We start from the raw sequence: 14,612 nt of genomic DNA, 5'->3' as shown, positions 1-14,612 counted from the left end.
GCGTGCCAAATCTCAGCATAGAAAGATCCATAGCTTACTGAGGAGGCAAGTCCCTCCTTGTATGAGCAAGCTTGATGGCATATTTTGAAAAACACTTAACTGTAATGCATCCCTTTCTTGAATTGTTGACTATATATGTTGGGTTGTTTCTTCTGTAGAACTTGATAGCTGAGTTGACTTTATGTAGGTTTGTGGTTAGAGGACAATCTCCCATCGCTGTAGCATCCAGCAAACTCAGTAGAGGCAGAGATGTGCTTGGACTGACACTACATCTCCTGTGTATGTCTTTAAGCAGCTAGCTTTCCTTCATTCAGAGAGAAAAGATTAGTACTAAATACATCCCTCCAGAATGGCAGGTGGTGTAATCCACTAGCTACTCTATCATTCCCCCCGACTCCCCCGCTCAGCACTGCCCTTATTCCAGACCTGTAATTCTCCATTCTCCAGAGCACAGGGTCCAAGCAGCATATATTATTATTATCTCTTAAGAATAGCTTGTAGGAAATGGTGAAACTTGTGATTTAAACCACACATGGACATGCAGAACCATCAGTAATGTATGGCTATGTATAATAATGGAGATGTTGGGCTTTGGCCTTGCCTGATCTGGTAACTCCAGCATCTACCATAAACTGGCATAACTACTTCCCAAAGAAAAGTGTGGAGAAAAGACTAGATAGCATATTATTTTCTTGATTTTATTTTTATAGTATAATCTATTGTTTCTTCCTAACTCAGACTAATTCTGAAGGAAACATGCTTCTTTTTTTAAAAAATAAATGTGAATATTATTGGTGAAAATAAACATAAGCAATGATATTTCCAGCACTGTCCTTTGTATCTACCATTTAAAATATTCAATGAATGTTGGAAAACATGATTTCTGTTCCTAAGAAGCTCACTGTAAAGGAGAAAACTTAAAATGTCTAAAATCTGGTTATATAGGGTAGATTTTGCAACAATTCATGGAGATTTTCTTTAAGGCAGGGCAAGGATTGTTTTCAAAGTAAACTCTCCTTTGGTAGCAGGTTGCTTCTCTGCCCCAGAATAAAGTCAGGGGAAATATCTTCCTGGATCCAGTCATGGTTAGCATCTGTGCTGTGCTTTTGAGAGATGAGGTACTGTGGTCACTAAACTTGTATCACTGTCCAATTTTTCTGCCTTCTCTGCTACTTCAAGAAGTTTCAGTGCCTCCAAGATCGGGTTCTGCAAGAGTTCCCAAAGTGCTAATTTTGTTGAGATAAGAGTTAACATTTTATGTGTAAAATACTTCTCACCTCCCTCCCACTCTCCACCAAGACACAAGCAGGCTCCTATTGAATTGGAGGTGTGAACACCTAGGTATTCCATTCTGACTCAGCTTTCCATTCTCACGATTGATTAGATATATACAAGTGGTGTGAAGTACAATTGATGATACATAACTGGATATGTTAAGCATGTCTTAAGTGCTCAATAATGACATTTAAGGTAATGAAAACAAAACGAAGAATTTTTCTCATAAAATGTAGCCACAATCAAACTCCTTTGACCAATAGCTGGCCTTGCTGAGCCTTTTCTAGTCCTGTTATTTCATCACTGCCATGTTTGAATAGCATCTGTTATAGACTATAAATACACCGATTCTCTCATCAGCATACCGCTTACACTGGAAAGCAAGGGGAGTTTTCATTGCTGAGAGATTATGTAGCATTTCTCAGAGTAGCTTCTAGTAAATGACAAAAGCAGGTTTAAATACTGTAGCCTCACTCTCAGTCTGACTTGTGCCCTCCAAGGCCACTTGATTTTGAGGTTGAGAATTTAAAGTAGACCTGATATATTTTAAATGAAAGATGGTTTATCCTAAAACACAGTGACATTTATTGAACTACATGCAATGGCTATGTGGAAGGAATACCTATGGAAACCAGTGCTGTCTGTAACTTCAGGATTTCCCCCCTCCTAATACAGGGCAAGAGAATTAGGCATCAAATTGTGCAAGGATTGAAATGCTCACTGAAATTAGCATGACACCCACTTTGGCATGCTGTGTCAGGCACCCAGGGCATAAGAAAAGAAAAGCAAGCTGTAGTGAATCATTTCACATTCAAAGCTGAGCAGCCTCAGCCATATATGTGGGTTGGTTTCCATACGGACATTGACACAGATTGTGTGGCTCAAGTTGATTTACCGTTGAGTTATTTCGATCAGGGGAAATGACAGTATGCCAGGATGCAACCAAAATGTTAACAGTTTAAATCGAACCAGCCTCCACAGCTTACTTTGGATAAAAGGTGTTGGGGTTGTTTGACACATGCAACTTGGAATTGCTTGTTGGTTTCTGGGAGGCAGCAGGTTCTCTACTTCAGCTGCAGACCCCAATCAGGACCCAGAGACCTCTGACTCCAGTGTTTGATGTTGCTGTTGTGGGGGATTTGGAAACTCACATTGCATTCCTGGATCTGAGTGGGTTTGGGGAAGGCAGGAAAAGGGAGCTGGAGATTATCTTTAGGGAAAATCTAGATTTTATTACATCACCTATAAAGTGGCACAAACTGCTACACTAATGAAATCGTGTTCTTGGTTTAAAAGGGCAATTGTTAGCCTGACTTTTGTGCTCGCTAAAAACATTCCCCCAATCTTGTTAAGTTATTGCTCTCATTTCAGATTTTTATAGCTGTGCAGCTTAGCAGCCTTCATTTCTTTACGTTTCATTCATTTTCCTTGTATTGATGATTAATGGAGGATGTCGAATGCTAGAGTGAGCAGGCATCAGCAATTGCAAGATCATAATTAGTTTAGCTGACGAGGGCCTCTGATAGCACTTGCATCTGGATGGAAAAATTACCCTATAGGGAGCTGGCTGCTCACCAGGTCTTTTTAGTGATAGATTGTGAAACACCCGATGAATCAAATGCCCTTTCAATGCCAAGAAAGTGTTCCAGTCTCGAAGCCAAAATTATGTCTGCAGAAAGCTTTCCATTTGAAATGTATCAGAGTACAATTATAACCATTGTATTTTTTTGGCAGGCATACCACTCCTCTACAGTATAGACTCTAGTTAAATAAATTGCCTAAATTTTATGAATCCCTGAAATTTTGACTTATGGTGTTTGTAATATTTAATTTATAATAAAATTAGGTTACAGCAAGACTTTTTCCACTCCTTATCTCATATGCCTATTTTATCATTAAAGGCTTTGCTTCCTAGCAAAAAGGAGAGCTGAGCCATAATTTGAGCATTTCTTTCTTTTTCTTTTTCTTTTCTTTTCTTTTTTTTTTTTTTTTTTTTGCAAGAGTGTTCCATTTCCTGCCTGTTCCTCTTTGTGCCTGCACACAGCCTGACTTTTGTTTAAATGAGAAGTTCAGCAGAATCACTACTTAGTCGCAAAAATGCAACCAACGGTACTAATTAGCAACTTTTAAATATTCTTAGCTAATCTTTGAATTTGGTGATTGCACAATTCAAATCTCTAAAATTAACACTGTATTGAACATATCTTCTGTATTTCCAACTTTAAGGTCAGATTAAGTAAAGAACCAGTGACTGGACTGGGTTGTCTAGCTTCAGCAGACGCCTCCTAAGGGTTTGAATTAGCAATATTGTACTTCTAGGCAGCAGTGTCTAAAGGTGCTCTCAGCTTTGGAGAATAGAAGGTGTTCTCTTTCTGATTTCATAACAAGGGAAATACCAGAATGGGCTGTCTTCTATTATTCTCTTAGTACTTCTGTTGTATGAATGACATGCAAAAAGGCACCAATCTGGCTTAATGTTAAATGGTTTCCATGATGAATTGTTTTAACTTTTATTCAAAGGCTCAGGTAGCATATTCCAAATGACTTTAAGCATATTGCCATGTGCTGTCTTAAAAAGGACACTTTTGTTTTGACACTTTTAAAAGGTATGTTTTAGGGTGAGCATTTAGGAGCCATCATTAAAGGCATGCAACTCAAAGTTCAAAAAGTTAAAGCTGTTTCTGTAGAAAGCCTTTGGTGTTCCCCACACCTCATCCATCACTGTAGGGTTAATTATAATGAAAATCAGGGGTGCCTATTAAACACAATTGAACCTGACCTCATTATGGGCAGTGTGGTTTTATACTGTCATTGTTGTGAGTCTAAAGACAAAACTCCTGGGTTGATTTGGTCTAACTCCCTGGATCATGTGACTCACCTCTGACCTTGGATTTCTTTTTTTATTTTTCCTCCTGTTTCAGAGGCGAAGAGGCTCTGGTGTTTTTTGTGCCAATTGCCTGACCACAAAGACCTCTCTCTGGCGAAAGAATGCAAATGGCGGATATGTATGCAATGCATGTGGTCTCTACCAGAAACTTCACTCGGTAAGAACACACCCCAGCACTTCAAAAGATGCTTACACAAATGAGCTGGCCTTGCTTGTGGTTAATATGTCCCCTTTCACAGTTTGTTCTGTCTTTGCAGGGTTGTTTAATACAGTCATTTGGGGTGTACATATGATTTATTATAAAAAAGGGCTTTGATGTTACAAGGAGATACATTTGAAATGATTAGTAATGTTTGTGCATCTTTGATTTAGAAGAGGAAAATGATTGTTCTGGGAATGTCACATCACATAACAGATAGTTGAACTAATAGTTAACCAAATTGACTGGAATTAATTTAATTAGGAAGAGAAACAGCCAAAACAGAAGTTCAAGAGAGAAATAGAAGCACTCTGGATGTTCACTTTCCAGTATACCTTCTGGAATTTAAAGAGCCATTTTGACTGTTTGAGAGCTGGCTAAGCACCAGCATAGGACAATGCCACATGAATGTCGGGCTCCTGTGCTGAGGTGTGTGATGTCCTGAGTGACAAGCACAGAAGCATGGTAGAAGGGACACAGGTACCCCATGTCTGTGATCTCCATCTGGCTTTGGCTCGTGGGGCTTATTTGAACTAATTTTATTCAAAATTTTACTTCTAACTATGTAATAGAATGCAACCTGACCAATCCCTTCATCTGAGCAGGAAATCTTACTTTCCTGAAGGACTTTTTCTATAATTTAGACAGTACATTCGCTGACAAGCACTGCCTTTGAAATGGCAGTGTCCCACTTAGTAAGTAGAAATCCTTTTCCCTGTGCCTGTTTTCCTTTTATTTGGCACTGGACCACAGCTCTTAGCACAGGCTAGTGAAAAGACAAGAACTGCAGGGAATGCATTTTGAGACAAAACATCTTCCTAAGTGGACACCGAAAACACTTTTGAAAAACATGTCCACTTGCCAGCGATGGTGCTAATTGAGAAGACTGTACAACCCTCAGCTAGTAGTATGAGGCTGGTAGAAAGACCCTTCCTAACACTCTACATAGTCGTTCCTTAAGCTCAGCAACAAGCCTCTGTTGAATGAGTACTGACATTAATGGTTTTAATTGAACTTTGGTCAATCAACAGGCCAAGTAGTAATTAAATTGCTGCTTAGCCAAATTATGAAAATCTAACCACTGTGAAATAATACAAACTTTTCTGAAAATGATTTTAATATTCATCTCTTCAGAGGCAAGATGGTCTCAGCTTTGAGGTTTTATTTTTTTCAATTTACCATAAATGATAATACATAAAAATTATGTGATCACAAAAAATTAGAGAACAATTATTAGTAATTCACTTCCAAGCTTCTTTGTAGTATATAGTATGTAGTATTTTTATGATACAAACAGAAGTATTTATAAACTGGAACATTCTGTACAACGTAAATATTTGTGGTATATCCAGCCCAGGGAGGGCTTTCATCCTGAAACTAATAACTGAATCACCAGTAACAAGTGTGTTATTCTCTTTTCCTTCTGTCTACTCAGTGACAACAGAAATATTCTCCCAATGTTTTTATTTGTATTATTTTAATATCTAATACAAATAAATTTGTATCTAATACAAAAAATTCCCTTTTGTACTGAAGTTTAAATATTTCAGGAATGATTCACAATTACATGTTTATATATGCAGAAATGATCAATTATCTTTTGGAAAAATCAGAACATTTGAACATTCTCCTAAAATTTAGTCTATAAATATACATTGATTTATTATACTTCCTCATTTCATTTTACAAATCAAAATTAGAGCCCTTTAGTTTTTGTTATAATCTTATCTACAAATTTTAGTCATATAATACAAACACCTATTGAACACGAACATGAGCACCAATCACGTAATATCTAAGCCAAATAAAATACTTAAGCTGAATGGAAGTCAACATTCATTTTAAGTAGAATGAAATGACAGATCAGACATTTGAATCAAAGTTGCAAAGGAATTTAGATTTCCAATATACAGCTAAATGCTTCACTTGTGAACCAGTAAAGAGTATATAGAGATCATTCAAACAGAGGAAGGCTAAAAAATTCCATGTGATAATTGCCTGGATTTTTCTTTATTGTTTGGATAAACAGTTTATCTTTGATTACCTAGACTCTGATATGAATATCATATACTCCTTTTGCAATTCTTTAGGAAGATGTATATATTAGTCAGCTTAAAGCATCATGACCAATTCCCAGAGTCTAAATGGGTGGCTGAAAACGACAGAAACTGATTTTTTCACAGTTGTGAAGGCTGGAAGAGCCAGGTTGATTGGAGTCTGGTGAGGGCTCTCCCTACTCAGTCACCTTCTTTGCTGTGTCTCCATGCCCTGAGGAGCCTCACTTTTTCTCCTTCTTACGTCTTAGGGAAGGGAAATACCAGAATGGGCTGTCTTCTGTTAGTGTCTTAGTACTTCTGTTGTATGAATGACATACAAAAAGGCAACAGTCTAGAAATGGTTTTCGTGATAAATTGTTTTAACCTGTATTCGACATCTTATTGTATTAGGGCTATACCTTTTTGGCTTTATTAAACCTTAATTTCCTCTTAAAGAGACAGTTGTAGACATGATCATGTTAGATCTTCTCTATAAGAATGAGCCAGGGAAGAAGCAGGTTTTAGTAGCTAGTGTGTAGCAATGTGTAATTTCTTGTTTTGTTTTTCATTACTGCTAATACTGGCCTCCCAAATTACTTTTTTTACATATCTACATATAACTCAAGAACCGATTATATTTTAGTAAAATAATTTCTTCAAATGATTTTCTTCTCACAACTTTTTTATCATTGGAGAAAGTCCTCAAGTCTTCTGAGTCGGAAAAAGCTGCTTTCAAGTAAATTCAAGTTTTCTGTCCCCTCCCTCACCCCTGCAAAGATGGACATTATTTAGTGAGGTTAAAACACTACGTTTTGGTTACTTCCTCTGATCCTGCTTAGGGCAGAAAAGAGAATTTGTGAGTCTATAGCATAAAAACTTTGAACTTAAGTGTGGTCTATAGTTGTGAGGAATATTTTAATGCATTGAATGCATTTTTTAAAATGTTTCTCTTTTATGTATTGTGTGTGCTCCCAACAGACTCCCAGGCCTCTAAACATCATTAAACAAAACAACGGTGAGCAGATTATTAGGAGACGAACGAGAAAGCGCCTTAACCCGGAGGCACTTCAGGCTGAGCAGCTCAACAAGCAGCAGAGGGGAAGTGGTGAGGAGCAGGTCAACGGAAGCCCCTTAGAGAGGAGGTCCGAAGATCATGTAAATGAAAGTCACCAGAGAGAAATTCCACTTCCAAGCCTAAGTAAATATGAAGCCCAGGGTTCATTGACTAAAAGCCATCCTGCTCAGCAGCCAGTCCTGGTCAGCCAAACGCTGGATATTCACAAAAGGATGCAGCCTTTGCACATTCAGATAAAAAGTCCTCAGGAAAGTACTGGAGATCCAGGAAATAGTTCATCTGTATCTGAAGGGAAAGGAAGTTCTGAAAGAGGCAGTCCCATCGAAAAATACATGAGACCTGCAAAACACCCCAACTATTCTCCGCCAGGCAGCCCTATTGAAAAGTACCAGTACCCACTTTTTGGGCTTCCTTTTGTACATAATGACTTCCAGAGTGAAGCTGATTGGCTACGGTTCTGGAGTAAATATAAGCTCTCTGTTCCTGGGAATCCACACTACTTGAGTCACGTGCCTGGCTTACCAAATCCTTGCCAAAACTATGTGCCTTATCCCACCTTCAATCTGCCTCCTCATTTTTCAGCTGTTGGATCAGACAATGACATTCCTCTCGATTTGGCGATCAAGCATTCCAGACCTGGGCCAACAGCAAATGGTGCCTCCAAGGAGAAAACCAAGGCACCAACAAATGTAAAAAATGAAGGTCCCTTGAATGTAGTCAAAACGGAGAAAGTTGACAGAAGCACTCAAGATGAACTTTCAACAAAATGTGTGCACTGTGGCATTGTCTTTCTGGATGAAGTGATGTATGCTTTGCATATGAGTTGCCATGGCGACAGTGGACCTTTCCAGTGCAGCATATGCCAGCATCTTTGCACGGACAAATATGACTTCACAACACATATCCAGAGGGGCCTGCATAGGAACAATGCACAAGCGGAAAAAAATGGGAAATCTAAAGAGTGAAACCTTAGCACTTAGCACAATTAAATAGAAATAGGTTTTCTTGATGGGAATTCAATAGCTTGTAATGTCTTATGAAGACCTATTAAAAATACTTCATAGAGCCTGCCTTATCCAACATGAAATTCCCTCTTCAAAAAAAAATCTTTCTTTTGATGAGTAGGTTACCAAGATTTTAAAATGAAACATATGGTCAGTGAGAAAGAATGGGAAATGATAAACCTGAATTAAAAAAAAAAATGCCTAGTGAGTCAAAAATATCTTGCCTAATGTATACTGGGGAATCTCCTTACAAAAGCCCACCAAATTATAGCTGTTTTGTTGCTAAAGATACAAACACTGTGTAGAATTTGAGTTTACATACTATCATATGGAAGCAGTGTTAGGCTGGCTATTGGCCCCTTCATTCAAAGGTCTGTAAGAGGTTGCCTAAATTTAAAGACATCATGAAATCCCAGCCGGATGAGGAGAAAATGAATCTCCAGGGCAATGGAAAACAGCACCCTCTCAAATTAGTCTCCTCTCATTGACCATGTTTCAGATTTAGACCTCGAAATGTGAAGTGTGGTTAGGCTTGTTGAGAGAGCAGTAAAAATCGTGACAGTTGGTGGTACAATGTTTTTCTGGCCAGCCCTGCCTGTACATACACATACACATCTTCTTTGATATTTTTTGTCCTTTAGATGTTCCAGTACTTGGTAGTCATTTTGTTTGCAGTTTAGACTCATTTTGTCCAAATATATCCATTCTTAAAAACAATGTCCTCAGTGCTTATGTAGTAATTTTATTTTAGCCAAATATTTCTTTCTTGTTTCTGATGAACTGGTTTGGAATTTTTCAAGCCTCCTGTTGGTCACTAATCTCACTTGGCACATTGTAACTAAAGGAACCCCCCTCAATTCAAAGACTAGATGAACATAAATGTCAGGCCATGGGTTTAATTTGTTCAGGACACATGGTATTTCTCCACAAGGTAACCTGCTGTATTTATTTATTTTCTTTTGGTTAAATATAATTTCCAAACATTGTGGTCAGGCAGCATGCAAGGTTACGTTACCACAGACTGACAGTTGGTGTATGTACCAATCAATCCCTTCATTAGATTTATACAGGTTTAGTTAAGTAGCATTAAATAGGATTCTTAGAAGTATGTCTTCATAGTACTTTTAATACTTAAGGCTTTGTAAAAAGAAAAGAAAAAAAAAAAAAACTATCCATGAAGGGAGAGCTCCTCAGCATAACTGCTCAGGGAAATAGGGCTAAATAATTGAACATTAAATAATCGAACATTAAATAATTGGTATCAGGTGCTGTTAGTCGAGCATCAATGCTTGCTACAAGGATGTATGTACAAGGACTGACTTTAATAATTTGCATTATATTGTCCCAACCAGTAGTTTATTTTTTGCCACGGAGATGTAGAAGATATTACAAGCTACTGGATGCACTGTCAGATTAACTTATTTCATTAAAGAAGTTGGGAGAACAAATAGGAAAAAAACTTATTTTTCTAGTAAATATTAATGTATTACATTTCAAATAATGGTGCCTGACATATTGAATAATTATTTTCTACAGTGTACGTATGCAACAAAGATATTCCATCACGCATTAGAGTCAGTTCTGGCTCTGCCTAGCTGTTTACATTTGCAAATGTAGCAAACAAGGTAATGAAGCAACTATTTCTATTGCAGTAGGTATCTTTAGTGTGTATGTGTGTGTGCGTGTGTGTATGTGTGTGTTCAAGTTGTAAACGGTCACATGAAACAAAGGAAGTTCTCAATGTAATGGTGTGGAAAACCAGAAGGAACTGAAAATATTTTTATGCCTACTTAGGATACAAGGGTAGCACTATTCATTCCAAGTACTTTTTTTTTCTTAATTTTAAGCTCTTAACTCCCATTGTTATGCTTAAGATGATAAACATATATCCTCTTTTTATTGCTTTGTCTGTGTTTCAGAGGAAACATTTCAGAAATTATTTTGATAAGTGTTGCTGAAATCTGCAGCACTGATGTTTTATTGCATTCTCTAGTCGCATTTGCACTCCATTTTTACATTAATTCGCAGTGGCTTTGTATTGTTTTCTTTCGTTGGGTTTGGCTTCTTTCTCACAATGCAGGAGTCTCATTTTTAGGGTGGGATGGCAGGTAGAGTTAACCAGTCCATGACTGTTGTAGTGAATGAAGTTACAAATACTTTTCTAATGTTGTGTTCTCATCTTCATTCTTGCATTTTTTGTTTGTTTCCATGTTTTAAAAAAGAAAAAAAAAAGGAAAAAAAAAAGAAGATGGAGAGAAAGAAAATCAGGACTAAGTCCTCTGCTCTGGTTTCATTGTTAAAGGACCCTATTCTGATCTCACCTGTCTGTGGCATAGCTCTAATATTCACAAGAACTGAAATAAAGAGGTGGAATGAGGAGCTTTGACATTCAAATGACTTGATCTAATTTATCTTTCTTAGGAATTTTGGTGGATGCCTCTCAGACTATAGTGTCATATCTGAGAGGTGACAAAGATCTAAACAGGAGATTTCCCAAGCAACAATATTTAATTTCCTTAGTAAAAGAATATTAAAATGCACTGTACCAATTCTCAAGGCTCATTATATGTGGACTGCCCAAATCATCAATATACCAGAAATTTGGTCAACTTGGGCAATATTGCACATCACTTCTTTGATATCCTTATGCAATTTCTTCAGTGTGTTAGACACAAGTAGACTTTTCATTGTTGGCATGTATGCCTTTTGTTTTTCATTCCATTTTTTTTCTCAGTCAGACATAGTAGCAATGACTAGCATTGGAAAATACATATCACTGTGCTTGGAATATTTATGGTCAGTCTACTTTCAGTAGATTGTTTTTGGATAGCATCGGTATGTTAGATCTTACTCCGTATTCCTTTATTATGAATTATTTTATTTTTATGTTTGTTTATGTTATTCATATTTTGGTAGAGAAAAGGTGGGGCTTAAAAAAGATGGAACTTTATAATAACACTAAAATACTCCTTATTTTTTGATGACCTAAAGTTTTGATTCCATGTTTCTAAATGTATTAGAAAAATGGCTTTTATTTTTAAAGGCATTTGAATTGTTTTGTCTTAAATTGTGAAGGATTTTAAGTGAGCTATTTAGGTACTTAACCTTTTTTTTTGAAGGAGTTTCAAGATGATTTTGGAACTTTTCTCTCGTGGAGAAGTCTTCATGGATATACCATCTAAAGCAGTATGCCATTTCAAACCTGCAATTCTTTTCAAACACTTGTCAATTCTAAATTGAGCTTTGGCTCCATTATTGGGCCAGAACCAGTTCATGTGTACTCTTCCTTTTCTTACATTTTTCTCATCTTCACCCACCCCTAAGAAAGTACTGTTGTTCGGGATATAAAACCATAAAGAGCCAGCCCACCTCAGAAGATTGTGGATTGCAAGAGACACTACATGCCTCTAGGCACATGAGAAAGGGATGGAGCTCACAGAGTTAATACTCTCTCTCTGTTGTTCAGATGGCAGCGAGGTGCCCAGTTCTCTCTACATGTCATATTGAGATTTTGTTTTGTTTTGTTTTGTTAAATCCACTTTTAAGATAGTAATGTTCTGTTCTAAACTGTTCTCTTTTAGTAAAGGTAGATTTTAGGAAACAAGCATGGGGATTCTTTCCTAAGGTAATAGTGAGAAGAGGGAACCAGTGATTATCTTCAAGAGCTTTTTGTGGAAGCCTGTGGTAGCACATCTTGTTTATGATTGCACATGTGCACATAATCTATTATGATTTGATGCAAATACAGCTCCAAAAACATTAAAAATGTATATATATATTTTTAAATGCCTGGGGAAATGTTTTTCTTAATAAATTGAAGATGATCCATCTTGCTATCAAAATAATTATTACCCTCTTGCCATGTGGCTGCAAACATCACAAAGTGACCTGTCATGAGATTCATGTACTGCCTGCCTACTTATTTAACAAATATTAACACCTTTCTAGAAAATGGAGATATCTACCATCTGGAGGTGGAATCATGGAGTGAATGTGCTGGTGGTCAGGTGTCCATTCATCATGCTGCCACTGGGTCATATGCCAGCCTCTTGCCCATAGTTGAAATGGATTACACTGTCTGCCTTTGGGAGGAGCATCATGACAAAAAATACCACATGACATCTTTGGTTAGCTGGTAGGTGAAGGCTTGATGACTTTGCTAGACAAGGAAAGCTGAGGAACTGTACACCATGAATATGAAACTAAATGTACTAACCAAAGGTAGGTACTGTTAGGTGGACCAGGCCATGATTAACAGTGGTTAGAAACAGACCCATGGAGAGCAGCATTCTCATAGATTTGGCCAAGGGCAAGATATTAGCTTCTCTGTAAGATTGCTTACTTTTGGTTGTCAGTTGCTGGTTCATAGTGTTCTCATGTGTTTCTGATCACAGTGCAGCAGTTTCTAAAGCATTTCCACTTATTCAGAGTCATTGGACCCTCTTGAGGATGCAAGGGCATAAATGTGCCAAGGCAGGGATGAAGAAAATGAAAATCAACAGTAATTCACATAGAGAAATGGATAAAGTCTGCCCACATGTTCTCTTGAAAAGCATCTTTCTTTTGAAAGAAAACTTAATGTGGTTAAGGTTACACTGTCCTGCACCAGAGCAAAGCAAGAGTAGCTACCATAAAAAGAATGTTCAGCCTTCCTCAGACCCACAAGTCCCAAAACTGGATCCTGGTTTTACCCCATTATTTCTTCAATACAGTGACTGCGAAATATCATTCTTTCTTTCTGTGCCTCAGGTTCCTCAGCTGTAAAATGGAAAAGTATATTAATAATAATAATATTAATATTAAAAATAATAATGGTAATGTAGTACTTATTTGTAAAGCACTTTGAGATCCTTGGTTGGAGGGCACCATAGGGGTGTCAAGTATTATTATGTGGCCAAGGGGGGTATTTAAAACTCTGGTTCCCGAGGGCCAAGAAAGTTTGGCATCATTCTTATTAAAGATGAGCTGTAAATATCTTAACTAAGCAGCCTATAGTGTTGACTATGAAGAGGCAAAACTATACCAAGGCTGATAAGACCATAGTTTCTTAATGGCTACCAATAAGGCACGTGTCACAATAACAAATGCTGAATTCTTTAGGGTGTAATATTTGACAACATGATTGATCTGGGGGGTGGGGTGGGGACAGAAAACATCTCAAAATGCCAATGTAAAACTAACAGCAATATTCACCAGCAGAAAATGTATTTCGTATGGAATGATTTCATGTTGATAAGAAAAAGCATTCAATTTGTAGTCCTGATTTGAACATCAGACTGTGGGGTATAATAGTTCTGTTCTTACAACACGTGGAATTTTTTTTTCATTTTATTTTATTTTGTTTTCATAGTGCATGTTCATTTCTACTCACAACATGTTCTTGGTGTATTTCTTATGCAAACAATCTTCAGGCAGCAAAGATGTCTGTTACATCTAAACTTGAATAATAAAGTTTTACCACCAGTTATCCATGATGGCTTTGGTATGGTTTATAAGGATTTACTTTCATCCATGAAGCAATAGGAGCTACAGGTCATTGTAACATATAGATGGGCTCTGAACTTAAATAATGAAACTGAAACCTGGTCACCATTTAAAACAATATTACTAGGATTTATTAAATTAGATTCTTTCTACTTGTTTTTTCTTTAATCAATCTATTATAGGTAGATTTTTCTGCTGAAAAGATTATACTAGATTTTTTAGGAAGATTAATGGTAGTTTTTGTTTATTTCAAAGACCTACTAAGTATCAGACATTGAGTGTTGAGTATTGATCTGCTAATAATTATCTTTCAGTATGTAAATACTCCTTTTAAAGAAATATAACTTTGATTCTATTCAGTATATCCATATGCATATGATGTGAAGATCCTTATAAATATCTCACAATTAAATTAATATTTTAAAAACATTGTTTGCTCACAGTAGTATTAATCAGAGACGATTCCCTGAAGGACAATTTTGAAAGAGAGGAAAGGCAGGTGAAATTCAGATAAGGAAAGGCTGTAGGAAGACTCACCGACCTTTTTAACCAGAAGGAAAAATCGTTACAAAGAAGGTCATAAAATAAATAAGTAACTGACAGCTTTGGGAGATGTGTTTTAAACATTCCAAAATAATTAGTATCTAACTTC

At 36.9% G+C, this 14,612-nt stretch overlaps 1 protein-coding gene across 6 annotated transcripts in view; it reads left to right on the top strand.

Annotated features, from left to right (window-relative positions):
• Trps1 (transcriptional repressor GATA binding 1) overlaps window positions 1-13,943 on the top strand; it is a 246,450-nt gene extending 232,507 nt beyond the window's left edge. For all 6 annotated transcript variants that reach the window (XM_036207979.1, XM_036207976.1, XM_036207975.1 and 3 more), the window contains 2 exons: window positions 4,197-4,319; window positions 7,376-13,943. In XM_036207979.1, the coding sequence (XP_036063872.1) occupies window positions 4,197-4,319; window positions 7,376-8,437 (1,185 nt within the window). In that variant the 3' untranslated portion in view covers window positions 8,438-13,943. The remainder of the gene's footprint in view (window positions 1-4,196; window positions 4,320-7,375) is intronic.
• Window positions 13,944-14,612: the final 669 nt, after the last annotated feature.

The sequence above is a fragment of the Onychomys torridus genome, chromosome 16 (assembly GCF_903995425.1).
Source record: "Onychomys torridus chromosome 16, mOncTor1.1, whole genome shotgun sequence".
Classification (NCBI taxonomy): domain Eukaryota; kingdom Metazoa; phylum Chordata; class Mammalia; order Rodentia; family Cricetidae; genus Onychomys; species Onychomys torridus.
The sequence above is the reverse complement of the archived record's forward strand: the minus strand, read 5'-3'. Positions and strand labels throughout refer to the sequence as shown.